The sequence below is a fragment of the Dermochelys coriacea genome, chromosome 7 (genome assembly GCF_009764565.3).
Source record: "Dermochelys coriacea isolate rDerCor1 chromosome 7, rDerCor1.pri.v4, whole genome shotgun sequence".
Taxonomy (NCBI): domain Eukaryota; kingdom Metazoa; phylum Chordata; order Testudines; family Dermochelyidae; genus Dermochelys; species Dermochelys coriacea.
The window spans coordinates 39967642-39992092 of NC_050074.1; the positions used below are offsets into that span (position 1 = coordinate 39967642).

Genomic DNA, 24451 nt, shown 5'->3' on the forward strand with positions numbered 1-24451 from the left:
TGCATATGCCTACCTGAGCTACAATCACACTTTTGACTTAAGCGTAGACATGCCTAGGGAGTCACTCAAGTCAAGCATCAAAAAAGCCATCTACTTTCTCCCAGTTCAAACATAACTTTACTTCCTGGAATGCCTTCAGGCTGTATTAGCAACATCAATGGATGCATTAGAAATGCCTAGATAGCCAGATTAAACAGACTAGATAAATCAAAACAAATGCACACACAAAGAGTGGTGCCAACCAACATCCTTTAGGGATGGAAGTGATAGTATCCCTGGATCTGATCCAAAGCTCAGTGTAGTCAATGGGAAAGCTCCCATTGTGGGCTTTGGAGTGGGCACCATCTGAAAAACACATAGTTATTGTTTCTGTGCATTGATTTGGCCATGAGAACACTGAAATAATACATAAAGAGAACAAATATATCATTGCACAATCCAGAGCTACCTGTAAACCAGAGGCTCTTATATGTACAAAGGCTGCAGCTCACCTCCTGACAACCACACCTCCTTGGAGGAGAGTCAAGAGCAAGAAAAGGGCTCATCCCCTAGCCACAGCCATGCAACTGCATCTCATCTCTGGGTCAGGGTCATTGCTTGGTACTATTTCTGCGAGTGGTGTGTAACAGCGATGAAGACCTAGTGGCACAGTCTCCGGCATGGGTCAGCAATGCAAATATGTGCCCAGGTGGAACTCCTGCTTCGGGGAAGGAAGAGGATTAGGGAGGAGAGGAATGCTCGGCCTGACAGTGTACGGGTTAAAAGACAGTGAGACCTTCTGTGTAAAAGAACTCACTGTCAGAGACTGTGAATCGAAGTAGGTTTTTAAAAACCCCAAACCCTTTCACTTTTCCCAAGATTTATTTATTGCTGTTATCTTGACCAGCCAGACAGTAGATCTATATCATCTATATTCACTAAAGTAATAGCCATGACAAGCAAGAACACATTTACTATATGGTCAGTACCTGATTTGAGTGATGCCTTGAAGATATTTTTAATGTCAACAGGTTCCTTTAGCAGAACTTCAAAATGGCAAAACCAATTTGCAGCACATGGGGAATTCTGATCTGACTGAACAGGTGCTTAGAGCTGCATACCCAGGCCACAGTCCAACAAAGCACTGAGGCACATAGTGAACTTTAAGGACGTGAGTAGTCCCACTGATTTACAAGGGACTATACATGTGCTTAAATAAAGCATATGCTTAAGCTACCACTAATTTTGTTTTTAGTTTTTCTCAGTTATATACACCACTGCTCTTATTCCCAAGAAGGTGGCTGGCTTTTCCTGGCTGCTAGTAACAAATACCCTCATATCTGATTGGTTCGCCCCAGAGTGATTGGGGAGGTGTAGAATAGATGGCCTTCCAATGGCTATGCATCACTGATTACAATATTTGCTGAGCTCCAGGTGCAGTTAAAGATTTGAACAAAAGTTAAGAACAGTCTCTTAAACAGTTTGTACTCATTTGATCAACATTACAGTTTTTGTTCATCTCAAGTGCTCATGCCTGGAGTATGTCATGGTTAAAAATAGCCAACTTGTTTCCTTGGCTGTACCTTTGAAATGAAACAAAGGGCATCTTACCTCTGTTAACATTATTAGGCCAACGAAGTATGACACAATCGAAAGAGCAAGAATCAACAGTTCCCTTCTGTATCCTCTTCGGAAAATCTTTGGGTACATATCCACCACAGCTGTCACAAGGCTTTCAACACACACAAACTGAAACAAATAACAAAAAACCCAAATAAGATACATATCTCTTCTACTCGGGGGAATTGGATTTGCTAAAAAGCCCTTCAAGTTCCCTCCTATATTCTCATCAAAGAGAGAGACTGAAAAATCCCTGAGGATACTGTTTAAAGTGAAGAACAAAATTTCAGAGTCAAAAAGTCCAAACCTATGGATTTCAAGGCCAAAGCCAAATTCCAAAAAGTAAAAACTATCATAATCTCAGAGTGAAATTCATTGTGGAGCACAGGCCCAGCACAATATTTAAGTCTTTAAAATATGTGCTTAAATGGGACTTAAATGGTGCCCCGAAGTTGAGATGAGTGTACATGAGTAATTGCACTCTCAGTGCACTGTGGAACTGTCACTTAAAAGAATAATAAGCAGCACTTAAGCAGCACTGTAATCTTCAAAGTGTTAAGATATTTATCTTCAATAGCCTGCAGAGGTTGGTAAGTGTGTTTCTCTCCATTTTTACAGATGAAATAAAACTAAGCAGACTGATTAAGTGTCCCAGCATAGGCCAGACAATGTGTCACTGAAAGACCTGACAGCAGAACTCAGAAGTTCATAATTTCCAGTCCCTTTTGCGTTCTGCTACATCAAGTTGTGTCTTGGAAATGTGTAGACCTTATAAAACACTAATTTTAATGATCTGAAGTGCAGTACAAAACATAACACCACACAGGTTCACTGTACAGCGTACAATCATACTTATTTCCTGAATCACACATGCAGATTACTTAGATACTATGACAGGTTTCAGAGTGGCAGCCATGTTAGTCTATATCAGCAAAAACAACAAGAAGTCCTTGTGGCACCTTAGAGATTAACAAATTTATTTGGCATAAGCTTTTGTGGGCTAAAACCCATTTAATCAGATGCATGGAGTGAAAAATACAGTAAGCAGTATATATATTACAGCACATCAAAAGATGGGAGTTGCCTTACCAAGTGGGGGGGTCAGTGCCAACGAGGCCAATTCAATTAAGGTTGAAGTTAAGGTTGCCTACTCTCAACAGTTGACAAGAAGGGGTGAATATCAAGAGGGGTGACTATCCGGTTTGGAAAATTACTTTTGTAGTGCTAACAAGGTCAATGCAATGAAGGTAGACATCGAATGACATCAATGAAGTTCCAACAGTTGACAAGAAGATGTAAGTATCAGCAAAGGGAAAATTACTTTTTGTAGTGATCCATCCACTTCCAGACTTTAGTCAGGCCTAATTTGATGGTGTCCCATTTGCAAATTAATTCCAGTTCTGCAGTTTCTCATTGGAATCTGGTTTTGAAGTTTTTTTGTTGAAGAATTGCCACTTTTAAGTCTGTTATTGAGTGTCCCGGGAGACTGAAGTGCTCTCCTACTGGTTTTTGAATGTTACAATCCTTGATGTCTGATTTGTGTTCATTTTCTTTTGCATAAGGACTGTCCGGTTTGGCCAATGTACATGGCAGAGGGGCATTGAGACAATCATTACTGTACAATATGTCTGGTGAAGCAACTCTTGTGCAATTTTTCTATAATTACATAGACTTGGGCAATGACTATAGTGCTGTCACTTTGCTGCATTACCTATTTACATTTTTCTTGCCATCATATCTTGAAATATGAAGGTATAGCATAAGCACTTTCATCTTCAGTATCTTCTCAGTGATCAAAATTGCTTGCATGTTGGTTTGAAAAGAAACACATACCTTTGTCATTGTTTTACAATTAGTGGACTTGAACAGTATTGTAAATTCTAATTGAATGTTGATGAAATTGCATACCATCCTGACATTAATATTAAAAGCAGAATTCAGATGAATCATTGCTTACAATTAATAATAAAGGAATCTTCAATATTGTACAGGTTTGCTTTTTTAAAAAAAAAATCAAATAAGAAACTTGAAATAGAGGCTTTAAACAGGGCCAGATCCTCATCAGGTACAAAGTGGCATAGCTCCCTTGACTTTAAAGAAGCTATGCAGCTATACATATGCTGAGAATCTGACCCATTTCTTTTAAGTGATATTTGATTCATACCTGACTATCTAATCCAAGGAATATTAGCATCATGAAAAACAAAGCTGCCCATAGAGGAGAAAGAGGCATCATGGTGACAGCTTTTGGGTAGGCAATGAATGCAAGTCCCGGTCCTGAAAAGGAAGCAAAGAAATGCAACTGCTTATACTTTAACATTCCTCATGTGATAAATCAGATGTGAAGAGCTAAATAAAAGAGAGCATGCTAGACTTCAATTAAAAATGCACTGCTATAAATGCTTTAGCAACTGTTGGATGTGGGGGGACGTATTCTCCACCAGCCTTATACCAGGCACAGATTACTTCCCTTGAAATGTCAGCTCAGCTGTGCCAGATGGCTCATTGCAGGGGCAGAATGAAGGCTCCCCCCACTTCCTGCCCACATGTGCAGCGCTAGGGTGAAGGGGTTGTGGTTCTATGGAGACAGCTCTGTTCCTTGCACCCTCTGGCTCCCCTGTGCAGGCGAACAGCCAGGGTCACCATTTGGTCATAGCGATTCTGTGATAACCCTGCTCAGCATTAAAAGAACAATTTGTCTGAAACTGTACCAAGTGGCACTGTGGCAAGTGTTAAGAACTGCATGTTGGAAGCCATTTGCAGCACACAGCAAGCACAACTTCTATTGGTCCCGCAAAACCTACGAACACTGCTGTATAGTCTTGAGTGCCATCTGCTGGCACATTATGTATTAAGTAACCTATATACAGACACCTTTTTTATAGAACAGGCTTGAACAGCAATGATCCCTTCTCCAGCCTAGCTAAATGTCCACCTGCTCTTTCCCTCATCTTGTTTTTCACCAACGTCTCGACATTTCCTTCTGCTCAGTCTATCTCTTGTCCTCACCCTTCCGCTATTGCAGTCTCTTGTCTCATTAAACTATTCACCCATTCACTCTTGCCCCATTAAACCACAGACACAAAGCTAGTGCAGCACTTATGCATTCCTGCAATGACAGCAGAAATAGTGCTGCTATAATCAGACCATAAGCATACTACAGCTATTTCACTTAATATGGTATTTTACAAGCCCCTGTAATTTCCAGTGGCATTTCTATTCTGTTAGCCTTGCACTATCTAGTTTAGTCATTCTAAACCAGTCATCTTAGGGGAAAAATAACATATATTTGCCATAGCAATATCAGTGAATGTTACTAGCTATACAGGTTTCTTGTTATACTTGACCCAGTTCCTTAAATTCATTTTCCGTCCATTTCTCCTTCTGATCAATCTATCATTAGACCATTTCTCCTCCGGGACAGACCCAATATTCACACTGTTCTGACTGAGTGCTAAGTGATCCTTAGAGAGTCCGTGGCTTTCCAGACCTAGAACAAGAAATACTACACTGCCAGTCTCAGTTGAGATTCCTCCTACAAGTTAAGCCCAAGCAACAATACTTGTGAAATGGAGAGAGAGAATCATCCAGTAATCTTGACAATCTCATGGGCTCAGCATAGTAAACAAAGATGCTCTTCTCTGGATGGTATAGACATCAAGCAAATCCCCTAACTGCATATTTCCTGGTGGATGATCATTGATAGCATTAAGAGATACAATCAACTGTTAGAAATATAGAGCCAGATCCTCAGCAGGTATAAATCATAGAATCACAGAAATGTAGGGGCTGGAAGGGACCATGAGGGATCAACTAGTCTATCCCCTTGTGGTAAGGCAGAACCAAGTATACTAGATCATCCCTGACAGATGTTTATCTAACCTGTTCTTAACAGCCTCCAAAGATAGGAATTACACAGCCTCCTTTGGAAGCCTGTTCCAGTGCTTAACTATCCTTATAGTTAGAAATTTGTTCTTAATATCTAAAATCAATCTACTTCACTGCAGATTAAGCTTATTACTTCTTGTCCTACCTTAAGTGGGCTTGAAGAACAATTGATCCCCATCCTCTTTATAACAGCTCTTAACATATTTGAAGACAATTATTACGTCCCAACTCAGTCATCTTTACTCAAGACTAAACATGCCTGTTTTTTTTAAATCTTTCCTAATAGGTGAGGTTTCCTGAACTTTTTATCATTTTTTTCCTCTCCTCTGGACTCTCTCCCATTTGTCCACATCTTTCCTGAAGTATGGTGCCCAGACCAAACACAGTGCTCCAGCTGAGGCCTCACCAGTGCTGAATAGAGTAGAATTACCTCCTGTGGCTTACATACATCACTCCTCTTAATGTGCCCCAGAATGATATTAGCCTTTTTAACAACTGCATCATTTAACATTGTTGATTCATATCCAATTTGTAACCCACAGATCCTTTTCAGCAGTACCATTGCCTCACCAGTTAATCCCCATTTTGTAGTGGTGCATTTTATTTTTTTCTTCCTAAGAGTAGCACTTTGCACTTACCTTTATTGAATTTCATCTTGTTGATTTCAGACTAATTCTCCAGTTTGTCAAGGTGGTTTTGAATTCTAATCCTGTCCTTCAAAGTGCTTGCAACCCCTCCCAGCTTGGGTCAGCCTCAAAAATGTGAAGCATACTTTCCATTCCATTATCCAAGTCGTTCATGAAAATATTGGATAGTACCAGACCCAGGACAGACCCAGGTGGGACTCCACTAGATATATCCCACCCCCCAATAACTACTCTTTGAATATGGTCTTTCAAGAAGTTGTGCACCGACCATATAGTAATTTTTATCTATACCACATTTCTCTAGTTTGCTTATGAGAACTTCATGGTATCAATCAATTTGTTCAGCAGGACTTCAGTGGACCTACAAAGATTTGCACCAGTTGAGGATCTGGCTTGTGGCTCTTTTGATAATGATAAAACTGATTCTTTTACCAAAAGAAGCAAACAATTCAGTGTATTTTGGTCCATCTAATTTACAAGAAATCTGAATGATTTCTTACATGGAAAGTTTGTGAGAATTATCTCATCTATATAGCTCAACCGGGGTAGGACAAAAGTAGACAGGATGGGAGGCCAGAGTGGGTTATGGAGATAATGTACTGGAAATTCCCATGATAATCCTTGGCTGTCCAATTATAACAACTTGCTGGCACAATGTAGCCAGGATTTGGCCTCTTAACTTCCTGGATTTTGCTGCTTCTTATGATAATTTTAATGTTATTCACACATAGATATGTGACCACAAAAGTATTACATTGATACCAGTGCACATTTTACAAGCAGTCATTCTAATTAGTAGCATAGCTGTTAAATAACAGCAACTTTCTAAACTTTACACAATGCAGCCTTGATCAATGTTAACCTATCTAATAACTGGAGAGCAAGAGAGTATCCCGACAAACTTTATGAACACTAACAATTATGCATATTTTGTATACCCACATGAAATCTTCTTATGAAACTTACCTGATTCTGCAACTTCTGCTATGGGCACCCCTTGTTCATAAGCCATGAAACCAAGGACTGAAAAGATGGCAAAACCAGCAACAAAGCTTGTGCCACTGTTCAAGCAGCAGAGCATAATGCAGTCCCTGAAAAATAAGCCAAAACCCTTCATTTTATCGTTAGTGGCTGGGTTTTTTTTTTTAAACCAGACTTCACAGTAAAACAAACATAACCCCAAACTCCACAGATACATCATTAATCTCTAATCCTGCAAATACTTATGCATGTGAATAATCTTATGCCCAAGAATAGTCCCACTGATAAATTTTCTCATGTGTATAACTGTCAGCAGGATGATGGCTTCCAACTCTTGTTGTAATTGTAGCTGGTTAAATATGAAGTCTGTTGTTCCTACCCCATTCTTTTTGTTTCTTTTTTTTTTTCAATAAAACTGTAAAAAGATGTAGAAGAAATGGACACCTCAAAAGGTTTGGATGACAATTTACTTCATTAGCTTTATATTTTATTCCAGAGGATCCCAAAGCCCTTTATAAATTATACATGTACAGCAGTCACTTGCCACCAAAAAGAAGCCATACTGGGGTGAAAATGACAGAGGCATAAATGCCGAGTGAAAAATATAGCAAAGGACTCTGGAGTAAAGCCCTAGCCTTACAAAATGTGCCATGAGATCTTCAATGGTGTAAACATGACATCAGTCAGTATTTCAGTATATAAAGAAAATAATTATTCCTGTCCAATGACTGTTTGGTGACTTTCCTAAAATGACACTTGTGGCCAGGTCCCCAGTGGATCAGCAATAGAACTATGCCAATTTACACCAGCTGAGAATCTGGCCTCCAGTCTGTTTCAGAATCAAATCTAAAAAATTTTTAGAAAAGCCTCAGAAAAGTCTAGGGATGGAATGAGCCTAGAGAGTGATCTGTTCTCTCACACCCTACATGTGATCCCTACACCCTACATGTGATCCCTCCATATCAGAGTTGAGGTTTTTAATGGGGTTGTGTGGGGAAATATTTCACTAACATGTGAAATGTCACAATAGTAAACCATATTTAAAAGAGAGAAAATCCTTTGGGAAAATGTGTTATATTTATAGATTCATAGATACTAAGGTCAGAAGGGACCATTCTGATCATCTAGTCCGACCTCCTGCACAGTGCAGGCCACAGAATCTCACCCACCCTCTCCTACGAAAAACCTCACCTACGTCTGAGCTATTGAAGTCCTCAAATCATGGTTTAAAGACTTCAAGGAGCAGAGAAGCCTCCCTCAAGTCACCCATGCCCCATGCTACAGAGGAAGGCGAAAAACCTCCAGGGCTTCTCCAATCTGCCCTGGAGTAAAATTCCTTCCCGACCCCAAATATGGCGATCAGCTAAACCCTGAGCATATGGGCAAGATTCACCAGCCAGATATTATAGAAAATTCTTTCCTGGGTAACTCGGATCCCATCCATCTAATATCCCATCTCAGAGGATTAGGCCTATTTACCCTGAATATTTAAAGATCAATTACTTACCAAAATCCCATTATCCTATCATACCATCTCCTCCATAAACTTATCGAGTAGAATCTTAAAACCAGATAGATCTTTTGCCCCCACTGCTTCCCTTGGAAGGCTATTCCAAAACTTCACTCCTCTGATGGTTAGAAACCTTCATCTAATTTCAAGTCTAAACTTCCTGGTGGCCAGTTTATATCCATTTGTTCTTGTGTCCACATCGGTGCTGAGCTGAAATAATTCCTCTCCCTCTCCTGTATTTATCCCTCTGATATATTTAGAGAGAGCAATCATATCTCCCCTCAACCTTCTTTTAGTTAGGCTAAACAAGCCAAGCTCCTTAAGTCTCCTTTCATAAGACAAGTTTTCTATTCCTCGGATCATCCTAGTAGCCCTTCTCTGAACCTGCTCCAGTTTGAATTCATCCTTTTTAAACATGGGAGACCAGAACTGCACACAGTATTCTAGGTGAGGTCTCACCAGTGCCTTGTATAACGGTACTAAAACCTCCTTATCCCTACTGGAAATGCCTTTCCTGATGCATCCCAAAACCGCATTAGCTTTTTTTACAGCCATATCACATTGGCAGCTCATTGTCATCCTATGATCAACCAATACTCCAAGGTCCTTCTCCTCTTCCGTTACTTCTAATTGATGCGTCCCCAACTTATAACTAAAATTCTTGTTATTAATCCCTAAATGCATAACCTTACACTTCTCACTATTAAATTTCATCCTATTACTATTACTCCAGTTTACAAGGTCATCCAGATCCTCCTGTATAATATCCCGATCCTTCTCTGAATTGGCAATACCTCCCAGCTTTGTATCATCTGCAAACTTTATTAGCACACTCCCACTTTTTGTGCCAAGGTCAGTAATAAAAAGATTAAATAAGATTGGTCCCAAAACCGATCCCTGAGGAACTCCACTGGTAACCTCCCTCCAACCTGACAGTTCGCCTTTCAGTAGGACCCGTTGCAGTCTCCCCTTTAACCAATTCCTTATCCACCTTTTGATGTTCATATTGATCCCCATCTTCTCCAATTTAACTAATAATTCCCCATGTGGCACGGTATCAAATGCCTTACTGAAATCTAGGTAAATTAGATCCACTGCATTTCCTTTATCTAAAAAATCTGTTACTTTTTCAAAAAAGGAGATCAGGTTGGTTTGGCACGATCTACCTTTTGTAAAACCATGTTGTATTTTGTCCCATTTACGATTGACTTCAATGTCCTTAACTAATTTCTCCTTCAAAATTTTTTCCAGGATCTTGCATACTATAGATGTCAAACTAACTGGCCTGTAGTTACCCCGATCACTTTTTTTCCCTTTCTTAAAAATAGGAACTATATTAGCAATTCTCCAATCATTCGGTACAACTCCTGAGTTTACAGATTCATTACAAATTCTTGCTAATGGGCTTGCAATTTCAGGTGCCAATTCCTTTAATATTCTTGGATGAAGATTATCTGGGCCCCCCGATTTAGTCCCATTAAGCTGTTTCAGTTTCGCTTCTACCTCAGATACGGTAATATCTACCTCCATATCCTCATTCCCATTTGTCATGCTACCATTATCCCTAAGATCCTCTTTAGCCTTATTAAAGACTGAGGCAAAGTATTTGTTTAGATATTGGGCCATGCCTAGATTATCTTTAACCTCCACTCCATCCTCAGTGTTTAGCAGCCCCACTTCTTCTTTCTTAGTTTTCTTCTTATTTATATGTCTATAGAACCTTTTACTATTGGTTTTAATTCCCTTTGCAAGGTCCAACTCAACTCGACTTTTAGCCTGTCTCACTTTATTCCTACATGTTCTGACCTCAATTAGGTAGCTTTCCTTGCTGATCCCTCCCATCTTCCACTCCCTGTATGCTTTCTGCTTCTTCTTAATCACCTCTCTGAGATGCTTGCTCATCCAGCTTGGTCTACAACTCCTTCCTATGAATTTTTTCCCCTTTCTTGGGATACAGGCTTCCGATAGCTTCTGCAGCTTTGATTTAAAGTAATCCCAGGCCTCCTCTACCTTTAGAGCCATAAGTTCTTCAGTCCAATCCACTTCCCTAACTAATTTCCTTAATTTTTGAAAGTCAGCCCTTTTGAAATCAAAAACTCTAGTTGCAGATTTATTTTTGTTAATCCTTCCGTTCAGTTTGAACTGAATTAGCTCATGATCACTTGAGCCAAGATTGTTCCCTACGACCATTTCTTCTATGAGTTCCTCGCTACTCACCAAAATTAAATCTAAAATGGCATCCCCTCTAGTCGGTTCAGCAACTACTTGATGAAGGAATCCATCAGCTATCGCATCTAGGAAAATCTGAGCCCTATTATTATTACTAGCACTAGTCCTCCAGTCTATATCTGGGAAGTTAAAGTCTCCCATGATCACACAGTTTCCATTAGTATTTACTTTATTAAAAACATTAAAAGGGCTCTATCCATATCCAAATTAGATCCCGGAGATCTATAGCACACCCCAAGCACTATCGTAGGAGAGGCTTTACTAGTTATCTTCCCCAATGTAATTTTTGCCCAGATGGACTCTGTCTTATCCATTGCGTCGCTTCTTATTTCTTTACATTCTACCTCATCATTGATATACAATGCTACTCCACCATCTTTACCTTTGTTTCTGTCTTTCCTAAACAGCACATACCTGTAGTCCAGTCATTCCACCATGTTTCTGTTATCCCTATAATATCTGGTTTCACTTCCTGCACCAGTAGCTCTAGTTCCTCCATTTTGTTACCTAGGCTCCTCGCATTGGTGTACAAACATCTTAATTTTTGCTGTTTGGCCTCGCTCACATTTTGTACCCTATTAGGCACAGTCATTCTATATTTGCTCAAAGCTCAGCTGAGAAACCTTGTTCACCCTATTTTCAGATAGCACTTTAGCTTTGATGAGTGCTAAGGCAGATATGACTTATGACATCCACTCTCTTAAGAGCCATTTGCTGTGAGAAATGGTTATGTAGTTGAGAATCTACTAGCCTAAGATTTATGACTGAAAGTGAATTAAGATCCTCAAAGATCGATGCACACCCGGCAAGCCAGAATCTCTGCCAGACCTCTGCCTTAGCCTGATTTTCTCAGCAGTATAGGGATCTGAGAAGCAGGCCTTCTATAAGCACAGATGACCCGGATAAATGTCTAAAAGGTTTCATTTCTGCATAATTAATGCCACACATCTTTCTCACAGTTTCATGGGGTCTTCCTGAAACCATTGAAGTAATTAGTATATGTCCTCCAAGCCCTGGAGTTTATTTAATCATATACAACAAATTTATCAAAACTTATTTGCCAATCTCTCTAAAACTTATATGCCAATCTCTCTTCTTTCCTTTTTCTCAAAGATTTTTATCCTACCATCATACCTCACTGATCAGTCTTCAAGTTTATGGTTACCTTGATAACCTCTCCATATTTTCTGATGTCTGTTTCATAGACTGTCCTGTATTTAATTGCAGCAATAGCCTGACTTGGGGTGAGGGATGTGACTGCCCCTTGCCCAGCGTGGGGCAGGAGCAGTGATTGCGGGAAGGGGGGCCCCCTGTGCTGGTGGAGGGTCCCTAAGTGCTTAGGTATTCCATATGAGCCATAAATCTCAAAGCATGGTACAAAGGTGAATAAATATTAGCGTTCCCATTTTAGAGATGGGAAAACAGAAGCACAGAGAGGATGGCTTGTCCAACATCACACCACAAGTCTATGTCAGAGCTAGGAATAGAACCCAGCTGCCCTGGCCCCCCATCTGAGTCTATCTCCACTGGGCAACACTGCCTTTCATGTCTGGCCTCTCTAACACCATCTTGACATCAGGCTGAGTGGACTTTTTTCAAATTGTTTCTGACAATCACTTGAATTCTACCTTGTTATTCATTTATTTTTAATATCGTATACATGCCTGTGTTTATAGAAAGCCATCCAGTCATACATTGTGAATGGTGGTATTATGCCCCCAGGTACTGGCTCAGAAAATCAGTAATTACCACTGGAACTGTTTGATACTTTTCAAAGAAATCAAAGAAGGAATACACTGAAAAGCAGTTTCTCTCAGCTTCCGTCTCCAGGGTGGGAGCACTGTGTACTGTGCATACTTGGAAGTGTGCAGACTGAAGAGGCACTTCACAAGCAATTCTTATCAGTTTACTCAGACACTGAGTTGATCACTCTGGAGAGAGCCCAATCTAGGCTCTCTCACCTGGAGAGAAAAGGCAACTCAGTGCACTGCCTTTGGTGGGGGATGGAAGAAATAAAGATGATATTTGGGGGAATTCCTCCAAGAGGAATTTCTCCAAAAGGGAAAAAAAAATTAATTTATTTAATTAACAAGAAGTACTTGGAATACATTTCTCAAAATATATTTCATCTTCAAGACTAAAGAACACTTTTGCACTTGGATTATTATTGTTTTTTATATATCCTAAGAAGTCATAAGTATTTGTGGTGCTTTACATACAAACAAGAAACAGAATGGGCTAGATCCTCAGTGATGGAAATCAATTTTCACCAGATTGAAATGTAAAGTTCCATCAGCTGTGGATCTGGGCCAAGGTACCAAATGGAGGGCTTTCCACTTCTTCTTCATCTGGATCATAACTTGTACTATGTTTAATACAGCCCACAGAACTACCATAAAACAAAACACACACCTATCTTTAATCAATGCACATCTTCCCTGAATCTAAAAAATGAGAAAAGAGCTAGTTGGACACTCAACCTAGTTAGTAAGCCTGATTGTCTATACATTGGATGGGGCAGTGAGTTATATGGGCCCATGGTGCCCAGACTCCAGCAATTCAGGGCCCAGAGGCCCGGCTCCACCAATGTTCGGGGCCGGGTCTCTCCCCCAGCCCCTTCTGCTGCCCCACGTGTGCCTCCCAGGGCCCTGTTCCTGCCTCTCCCCTGCAGCACCATGCTGTCTCCACTCTGCTAGCTCCTGGAATCAACTGCTGCTGCAGGGTCCTAGTGCCCTGCATTCCATAGTGGCAGGGCAGGCTGCCCTTACCCTGCCCTTCCCCCTCGGACCTTCCCTTTTCCGGAGGGACCCTCCACCAGCACAGGGGGCCCCCCTTCCCGCAATCACTGCTCCTGCCCCACGCTGGGCAAGGGGCAGTCACATCCCTCACCCCAAGTCAGGCTACAGTGAGGGGCAGCAGCAGGGGAGGAGGCCCCATGTGATGACAGCCCTCCCCCCACCAGCACCCACCACAGGGGAGGCGAGGGGGCTTCCTGGACCTGAGAGGGGCCCTCAGAGCATGTGCAGTGACAGTGGTGGGGGTGAATGTGCTGCTGGGGGGAGCGGGGGGCCCTCCCCCCCAGTAGAGCTCACTGCTGCCGGTGGGGAGAGGGCTGGGGAGAGTCCTTCCCTCTGGCCCCAGCCCTGGGGGCAGCCAGCCTGCACCCCAAACTCATCCCCAGCCCTGCCCCACCCCCAAGCCTGCACCCCCAGCCAGAGCCCTCATCTCCGCTGCACCCTAACCCTCTGCCCCAGCCCTGAGCCCCCTCCTGCATCATCAACCCCTCATCCCTAGCCCCACCTTACAGCCCTCACTCCTGCACCCCCCCACCCCCAAACTCCATCCCAGAGCCTGCACCCCTCATCTCCTCCTACACCCCCTTCCCACACACCCTCTCCTGCCCCCAAACTCCGTCCCAGAGCCTGCGCCTCTCATCCCCTGCTCCAGCCCAGGGTCTGCACCCCAGACCTCCCACCCAAACTCCCTCCCAGAGCCTTAGGCAGGTGGGGAGCAGAGTTTGGGGGGGGGGCGGGTTCTGGGCACCACCAAAATTTCTACAAACCGGCCACCCTTGACATTGGAAACATTAACCTTCGGGTTTGTGTTTAGATTTAATCTATCTATGCTTTCCTACCAAGCCTATCATCGTAGTATCTGACCACCTTTTACTGAGTGTCTCAGGCACATTTGACCATATTTGGGAAACAAACAGTCATTCTGAAGAATTCCCTGAATTAAAGTTGCAAATCTAAGTCTTTTTACATTTTTACTTAACATAAACAGATGCTGCCATATCCAGGTGTACAAAACTCTTAGGACTGAGCGGAGATATTAAGTAGCTTATGTGACATGGACAGAGGGGGTGAGTGGATCAAAGAGACATGAAAAAAAACCCAAAGCTACATATATCCCATTTCCTCAGCTCTACAGGAGCACTGTCCAAACACAGCAGATGTATTTGTTCTGATTCACAGTTACATTGCTCAAGTTTTGTGCCACTGTAACTACACTGAAATCAATGGCATTATACTGAAGTACAACTGAAGCAACACAGCATGAATATTACACTGACCTAAAGGACTCAAACCCCAAAACCTTCTGCATCCTCAAGCCTCATAACTTTCTGGGTGCGAGTGGCTCCCTGCCAAGATCTGCTCACCCTCATGCTATCAGCCTTGACCCACGAGATCCCTCCATTGAGCAGGAATCCATAATTAAGGAATCCCATGATAGCTAAGATGGGGTAACTGAGTGTATATATGTCCCCCTGGGCCTCCAAGGACTATAGCCTATAGCATGTCATGATTCCCCTCGGCAGGACATTTTGGCCACTTTAAAACTCAGCACCTCATCTCGTGTGTTTTCTGGTGGCCTTTCATGTTGGCCACAGTGCAGGCCTATGTGGCTTCTAGCAACTTGTGTGGCCACTCCAAGGTGCCACACAAAAAACCCCTTGGACTCCTGCAACCCCTTGAGACTCCACCTGGCCGCTGGACAGTCATTGCCTTAGATTTAGTAGTAGAACTACCCAAGTCCAGTGGTTTCATGACCATTCTGACAGTAGTGGACCACCTCACAAAGATGGCACACTTCATCTCCTGCATTGGCCTACCCTCCACCTTGCTCTGGGTGGATGAATTGGTCTGCCTCCATGGCCTCCCAGAGCTCATTGCCTCCAGCCCCAGTGCACAATTTATCCCATTTCTGGTGAGAAACTCTTCAGATTGTAGGTATCTGTTCCTGCCTCTTCTCCGTCTAATACCCTCAGACAAATGGTCAGACAGAGAGAACCAACCTATTCCCGGAGCACTATATTTGATGCTACATAAACTTCCACCAGAATGACTGATCCTTGCTGCTATCTCATGTAGAGTTTGTGCACAATAACACAGAACATGCGTCTATGGGGCAAAGCCCGTTTTTTTAAAACTACGGCTTCCACCCTCAGTCCTACCCAGAGCTACCCACAACCCATCAGCCTTGGACTGGATAAAACAGGGACATCAAAACCAAGATGACCTAAAAGTTCACCTGGAGGATGCCCAGAAGAGCTACAAACAATATGTGGATTGCCAACAACAGGAGAGTCTGGTTCTTGATGAAAAACCTACATACGAACAGGTTACCTCATAAATTGATTACCAGTTCCTTAGCCCCTACCAAGTTTGCCAGCAAATTAACCCACTCACCTTTGAACTAGCCTTGCCCCATTCTCACTGAACACACCTAGTTTTCTACATATCACTCCTGAAGCCACACATTCAGGAACCATTCTCTCACCGCACTGATACATAAGAACAGCCATCCTGGGTCAGACCAAAGGTCCATCTAACCCACTGTCCTTGTCTTCTGACAGTGGCTAATGCCAGGTGCTTCAGAGGGAATGAACAGAACAGGTAATCATCAAGTGATCCATCCTCTGTCGCCCATTCCCAGCTTCTGCCAAACAGAGGCTAGGGACACCATCCCAGTCCATCCCGCCTAATAACCATTGATGGATTAACGGCCCTATCCCTCACGAACTTATCTAGTTCTTTTTGAAGCCTGTTATAGTCTTTGCCTTCACAACACCCTCTGGGAAGGAGTTCACAATCTTATTAATCTCTCCTCATATGGTAGCCGTCCCCCTAATAATTTTTTGTTGTCCTTTTCTGTCCTTTCCAATTCCAATATATCTTTTTTGAGATGGGGCGACCACATCTGCACGCAGCATTCAAGATGTGGGTGTACCATGGATTTATACAGAGGCAATATTATATTTTCTGTTTTATTATCTATCCTTTTCTTAATTATTCCCAACATTCTGTTTGCTTTTTTGACTGCTGCTGCACGTTGAGTGGATATTTTCAGAGAACTATCCACAATGACTCCAAGGTCTCTTTCTTGAGTAGTAACAGCTAATTTAGACCCCATCATTTTATATGCATAGTTGGGATTACATTTTCCAATGTGCATTACTTTGCATTTATTTACATTGAATTTCATCTGCCATTTTATTGCCCAGTCACCCGGTTTTGTGAGATCCCTTTGTAATTCTTAGCAGTCTGTTTTGGACTTAACTGTCTTGAGTAATTTTGTATTGTCTGCAAATTTTGCCACCTCACTGTTTACCCCTTTTTCCAGATCATTTATGAATATGTTGAACAGCACTGGTCTCAGTACAGATCCTTGGTGGACACCACCATTAACCTCTCTCCATTGTGAAAACTGACCATTTATTCCTACCCTTTTTTCCCTGGGAGACAGGCCAGTCCTTGCTTACAGACAGCCCCCCAATCTGAAGCAAATACTCACCAGCAACCACACACCACACAACAGAACCACTAACCCAGGAACCTATCCTTGCAACAAAGCCCGTTGCCAACTCTGTCCACATATCTATTCAGGGGATACCATCATAGGGCCTAATCACATCAGCCACACTATCAGAGGCTCGTTCACCTGCGCATCTACCAATGTGATATATGCCATCATGTGCCAGCAATGCCCCTCTGCCATGTACATTGGCCAAACTGGACAGTCTCTACGTAAAAGAATGAATGGACACAAATCAGATGTCAAGAATTATAACATTCAAAAACCACTTGGAGAACACTCCAATCTCTCTGGTCACTCGATTACAGACCTAAGAGTGGCTATCCTTCAACAAAAAAGCTTCAAAAACAGACTCCAACGAGAGACTGCTGAATTGGAATTAATTTGCAAACTGGATACAATTAACTTAGGCTTGAATAGAGACTGGGAATGGATGAGTCATTACACAAAGTAAAACTATTTCCCCATGGTATTTCTCCCCCCTCACCCCACCCCCCACTGTTCCTCAGATATTCTTGTTAACTGCTGGAAATAGCTTACCTTGCTTGTCACCATGAAAGGTTTTCCTCCTTCCCCCCCTCCCCCCTGCTGCTGGTGATGGCTTATCTTAAGTGATCACTCTCCTTACAGTGTGTATGATAAACCCATTGTTTCATGTTCTCTGTGTATGTATATAAATCTCCCCTCTGTTTTTTCCACCAAATGCATCCGATGAAGTGAGCTGTAGCTCATGAAAGCTTATGCTCTAATAAATTTGTTAGTCTCTAAGGTGCCACAAGTACTCCTTTTCTTTTTGTCTTTTAACCATTACTGATACATGAGAGGACTGTCCCTCTTATCCCATAGCTGCTTACTTTGCTTAAGAGCCTTTGGTGAAATACCTTGTCAAAAGCTTTCTGAGTCCAAATACACTATATCCCCTTGTCCACATGTTTGTTGACTCCCTCAAAGAATTATAATAGATTGGTGAGATATGATTTCCCTTTACAGAAGCAGTGTTGGCTCTTCCCCCAACAAATCATGTTAATCTATGTGTCTGATAATTCTGTTATTTATTATAGTTTCAAAGGGTATGGAACAGTCTTCAGATGAGGAGAGATTAAAAACACTGGAACTTTTCAGCTTGGAAAAGAGATGACTAAGGCAGGATATGATAGAGGTCTGGAAAATCATGAATGGTGTGGAAAAAGTAAATAAGGAAGTGTAATTAATAGGCAGCAAGTTTAAAACAAACAAAAGGAAGTACTTCTTCACACAATGCAGTCAACCTGTGAAACTCATTGCCAGGCAAAAACTATAAAGGGATTCAAAACAAATCAGATACGTTCATGGAGGATAGGTCCATCAATGGCTATTAGGCAAGATGATCAGGGATGCAACCCCATGAGGTGGGTGTCCTTAGCCTCTGACTGCCAGAAGCTGGGAGTGGGCAACAGGGGATGTACCACTTGATTGCCTTCTTCTGTTCACTCCCTCTGAAGCATCTGGCATTGGCCACAGTTGGAAGACAGGATACTGGACTAGATGGACCATTGGTCTGAAACAGTATGGCTGTTCTGATATTCGGAAGGGCTACAGTCCTGGACAAAGAAAAGGAGTACTTGTGGCACCTTAGAGACTAACAAATTTATTAGAGCATAAGCTTTCGTGAGCTACAGCTCACTTCATCGGATGCATTTGGTGGAAAAAACAGAGGGGAGATTTATATACACACACAGAGAACATGAAACAATGGGTTTATCATACACACTGTAAGGAGAGTGATCACTTAAGATAAGCCATCACCAGCAGCAGGGGGGGAAAGGAGGAAAACCTTTCATGGTGACAAGCAAGGTAGGCTAATTCCAGCAGTTAACAAGAATATCAGAGGAACAGTGGGGGGTGGGATGGGGGGGAGAAATAACGTGGGGAAATAGTTTTACTTTGTGTAATGACTCATCTATTCCCAGTCTCTATTCAAGCCTAAGTTAATTGTATCCAGTTTGCAAATTAATTCCAATTCAGCAGTCTCTCGTTGGAGTCTGTTTTTGAAGCTTTTTTGTTGAAGGATAGCCACTCTTAGGTCTGTAATCGAGTGACCAGAGAGATTGGAGAGTTCTCCAACTGGTTTTTGAATGTTATAATTCTTGATGTCTGATTTGTGTCCATTCATTCTTTTACGTAGAGACTGTCCAGTTTGGCCAATGTACATGGCAGAGGGGCATTGCTGGCACATGATGGCATATATCAAATTGGTAGATGCGCAGGTGAACGAGCCTCTGATAGTGTGGCTGATGTGATTAGGCCCTATGATGGTATCCCCTGAATAGATATGTGGACAGAGTTGGCAACGGGCTTTGTTGCAAGGATAGGTTCCTGGGTTAGTGGTTCTGTTGTGTGGTGTGTGGTTGCTGGTGAGTATTTGCTTCAGATTGGGGGGCTGTCTGTAAGCAAGGACTGGCCTGTCTCCCAAGATCTGTGAGAGTGATGGGTCATCCTTCAGGATAGGTTGTAGATCCTTGATGATGCGTTGGAGAGGTTTTAGTTGGGGGCAGAAGGTGATGGCTAGTGGCGTTCTGTTATTTTCTTTGTTGGGCCTGTCCTGTAGTAGGTGACTTCTGGGTACTCTTCTGGCTCTGCCAATCTGTTTCTTCACTTCAGTAGGTGGGTATTGTAGTTGTAGGAATGCATGATAGAGATCTTGTAGGTGTTTGTCTGTCTGAGGGGTTGGAGCAAATGCGGTTATATCGCAGAGCTTGGCTGTAGACAATGGATCGAGTGGTATGATCTGGATGAAAGCTACAGGCATGTAGGTAGGAATGTATGTAGGTCAGTAGGTTTCCGATATAGGGTGGTGTTTATGTGACCATCGCTTATTAGCACCGTAGTGTCCAGGAAGTGGATCTCTTGTGTGGACTGGTCCAGGCTGAGGTTGATGGTGGGATGGAAATTGTTGAAATCATGGTGGAATTCCTCAAGGGCTTCTTTTCCATGGGTCCAAATGATGAAGATGTCATCAATGTAGCGCAAGTAGAGTAGGGGCATTAGGGGACGAGAGCTGAGGAAGCATTGTTCTAAGTCAGCCATAAAAATGTTGGCATACTGTGGGGCCATGCGGGTACCCATCGCAGTGCCGCTGATTTGAAGGTATACATTATCCCCAAATGTGAAATAGTTATGGGTGAGGACAAAGTCACAAAGTTCAGCCACCAGGTTAGCCTTGACAGTATCGGGGATACCGTTTCTGACGGCTTGTAGTCCATCTTTGTGTGGAATGTTGGTGTAGAGGGCTTGTACATCCATAGTGGCTAGGATGGTGTTTTTAGGAAGATCACCAATGGACTGTAGTTTCCTCAGGAAGTCAGTGGTGTCTCGAAGATAGGTGGGAGTGCTGGTAACGAAGGGCCTGAGGAGGGAGTCTACATAGCCAGACAATCCTGCTGGCAGGGTGCCAATGCCTGAGATGATGGGGCGTCCAGGATTTCCAGGTTTATGGATCTTGGGTAGCAGATAGAATACCCCAGGTTTGGGTTCTAGGGGTGTGTCTGTGCGGATTTGTTCGTGCTTTTTCAGGGAGTTTCTTGAGCAAATGCTGTAGTTTCTTTTGGTAACTCTCAGTGGGATCAGAGGGTAATGGCTTGTAGAAAGTGGTGTTGGAGAGCTGCCTAGTAGCCTCTTGTTCATACTCCGAGCTATTCATGATGACGACAGCACCTCCTTTGTCAGCCTTTTTGATTATGATGTCAGAGTTGTTTCTGAGGCTGTGGATGGCACTGTGTTCTGCATGGCTGAGGTTATGAGGTAAGCGATGCTGCTTTTCCACAATTTCAGCTCGTGCACGTCGGCGGAAGCACTCTATGTAGAAATCCAGGCTGCTGTTTCGACCTTCAGGAGGAGTCCACCCAGAATCCTTCTTTTTGTAGTGTTGGTAGGAAGGTCTCTGTGGGTTAATATGTTGGTCAGAGGTGTGTTGGAAATATTCCTTGAATCTGAGACGTCGAAAATAGGATTCTAGGTCACCACAGAACTGTACATGTTCGTGGGGGTGGAGGGGTAAAAGGAGAGGCCCCGGGATAGGACAGATTCTTCTGCTGGGCTAAGATATAGTTGGATAGATTAACAATATTGCTGCGTGGGTTACGGGAACCATTGTTGTGGCCCCTTGTGGCATGTAGTAGTTTAGATAGCTTAGTGTCCTTTTTCTTTTGTAGAGAAGCAAAATGTGTGTTGTAAATGGCTTGTCTAGTTTTTGTAAAGTCCAGCCACGAGGAAGTTTGTGTGGAAGATTGGTTCTTTATGAGAGTATCCAGTTTTGAGAACTCATTCTTAATCTTTCCCTGTTTGCTGTAGAGGATGTTGCTCAGGTGGTTCCGCAGTTTCTTTGACAGTGTGTGGCACAAGCTGTCAGCATAGTCTGTGTGGTATGTAGATTGTAATGGATTTTTTACCTTCAGTCCTTTCGGTATGATGTCCATCTGTTTTCATTTGGAGAGTGCTCCTGTGATCTGATGGAGAATATTCACACTCCTGATCTGGTAAATGCCTTCCACAAAAAACACCCTGGAGAACCTGGCTCACTAGTGCCAGAGGGAATGTTAGGGGAGGGGGTGATGTGAGGGATTGTAGGTCTCAAACGTGGGCCCACAGGTCCCCAGGCAGTGCTCAGACCACAGCCACCACCCAGCTACTCATCCGAATGATGGGACTAGGAGGCCAGTGAAGCTCCAGCTTGCAAAGGGCTGCACCCATAAAGCTGGAAATCCACACCCAATTGGCTGGAAAGCTCTACGTAAACCAGAAAGAGGTACAGGAAGTTGTCTGAGCAACTAGAGGAATCCCTGGCTGGCTGCTATTATGGACACTGCCTACTTGTCTGACTCCTGAGCCCTGCCTCACAGCGTGTTCCTGATTCCTGTCCTCCTTATCCCAGGCCCTGGTGTGTTCCCGGTTCCTGCATTACTCCAGGTCCTACACCCTCTCCCTGATGCTGAATCCAGCTCTGACCTTCAGCTTGGCATCTGGCTCTGGTTCAAGGCTCCTGACTCTAACCATTAGGCATCACCACCGAAGCTCCAGTCCCTTCACCCAGTACTGGAGCTTCCAGCCCCCAGCACTAGTTAGGTCAGTCCCTCTTTTTCCAATTGACTAAGTTCCCCTTGTGGCAGCTGGGGAATAACTTAAGGCACAGGACTGCCCAAGCTATACCTCCATGCCCTCTTTCTCCACCTGCTCCCGCCATGTCCTGGTACATCCTCTGTACCAGGGACTCTTGTAGGAGGAAGAAGGGTAGGGGCCAGGGCTGCTCTGCACCTGGTCAGGTAGGCCTCTGTACTGGGGTCATCCCCATGAAGCTGTTTTTGGGCTGTTGTGCACCAACATAACTGTCACAAAGTAGTAGCAGGGCAACCATGAATTGTGTTAACCCTTTGTTCATCAGAGACCCAGTAAATTCTCCTGCCCCGGTGTAACCGTAAATTTGAATTTTCAGCCTCATGCAAATGAGTTTTGAGAACTCCAACAGTCTCCTTAATTCCTTCCTCCTTTTCCTCCAAAGAAATCAATAGAAATTTAAAATTTGAATGCTCAATGACTTTTGTTTTTGGCCTGGAATTAGTATTTGTGCAGCCAACAAATTTTAAAACAAGCATACACTGGAAGCAAGTTTATCTAATTCTTCCTTCAATTTTTTATCCGTGTCTTTGCCTGGAAGGCATCAGTGCTCCACTGAAATCAAAAGGGATTTTAAATGAAAAGAAACTGTCAAATTTATATGCAAGCTTCAAATTATCCCAAATGAGAGTGTTTTAAATCATCTGAATAATTCAAGGCATGCACCTATCAGCTACTCCACACACTGAAGGATGGAGAGTGCTGCTAAGCATTCTCTTGGCCCTTATCTGAAGAGGTCCACTGAATCCTACATGGAGTCCCGAGAGTTCCCCATTATCTCCACTCATCTCTTTGCCTTTGAAGAGCACAGATGCCACCCACCATCCTTCCACTTGTCAACAGGCAGGGTCTATTTGAAACTGGTAAGTACCACTCATAATCTCCCCATTGCTACTGTGCAGTCATTTACCCCTGGGCAAAGTGGGTGTAAAATGCTACCTTGTCATGACAGTGACACCACACACCCAGTGGTTCCCCAGCAATAGTATGCTAAGGCACACAGGGCTTGTCTATACTTTTTGGGGGAATGCAAGAGGGTTACACCAGTTAGGTGCATTAGTGTTAACCTCTAATTTAGACATGATGTACCAATGTAAAATGTGTCATGCCACAGGGCGGCTTACTCCAGTGCAAAGGGGCTGGATGGATGAGGCCACACAATCATAAATAGGGCTGCAGATTTATCATTACAGTTTTTAAAATAAAAAATCATGGTGCAGCCATTGTAAATTTAGTAAAAGTCACGGGTTTAGTGACCACGCCATAATTTTTTATTAAAAAATCCCCTAACAATTCTAGGGGGCACCGACTCTGCAAAGCAACCCTAATCCCAGCCTGGTGGGGAGAGGAGATGGAGGGAGGGGGGCGAAGAGCAAACCTTCCCCACATTCAACCCAGGCAGCAGTGGCTCCTGGGGCTGGGCCCTGGGGTTGTGAGGGAACTCGCAAGCTCTCACTTTGGGTCCCACCATCCCTTCGTCATACATGGCACTGCAACCCCACACACCTGGTCACAATATCTGAAGCAGAAAGCTGGACCCAGTCCCACAGGAGCCGCCACTGTGCGGGGAGTCACAGACACAAAATAGTCACAGATAAACAGGATTATGCTACCCATGATTTTTTCCTGACATGAGAAACCTGCATCCTTAATTGCAAGGCATTTTTCCTAGAAGCTAGTTGCTAGGGACACTGCAAAATTATGGGCCACCTCTACAGGTACAGAGCAGGTGTAGGGAAAATGGTCCAATTCCCCACTTTCTCACTGCCAGGGTCAGGGGTTGTTAAAGTGAAGCCTGCCCGTGAGAAGGTGAGAATTGATTGGGATAACTTAGCCTACTAGACATTCAAGACCCTAATAAGAAACCACAGTGTAGGAGCATGATTCTCCCCTCATTTACACACCATTAGCTTCACTGAGGTTACTCCTGATTAACTCCTGTGTAAATTAATGGATGATCAGGCCATCAGTTATTTTATCACTGTACTAATATAAATTATAATACCAAATTTGTTGGGATTATAAAACTCCATTTCTTATTCAAAAGGCTACTGGCAGTGGTTATCCAGGTTCCCCAAGATAGACAAATCACAGTTAGATTTCAGAGTAGCAGCCGTGTTAGTCTGTATTTGCA

At 43.1% G+C, this 24451-nt stretch overlaps 1 protein-coding gene across 1 annotated transcript in view; it reads right to left on the minus strand.

Moving 5' to 3' along the window:
* SLC6A11 (solute carrier family 6 member 11) overlaps nucleotides 1–24451 on the minus strand; it is a 178109-nt gene that overhangs the window by 26429 nt on the left and 127229 nt on the right. The window contains exons 9-11 of the mRNA XM_038410956.2: nucleotides 7101–7225; nucleotides 3764–3876; nucleotides 1591–1728 (exon numbers count right to left, since the gene is read on the minus strand). Of these exons, the coding sequence (XP_038266884.1) occupies nucleotides 1591–1728; nucleotides 3764–3876; nucleotides 7101–7225 (376 nt within the window). The remainder of the gene's footprint in view (nucleotides 1–1590; nucleotides 1729–3763; nucleotides 3877–7100; nucleotides 7226–24451) is intronic.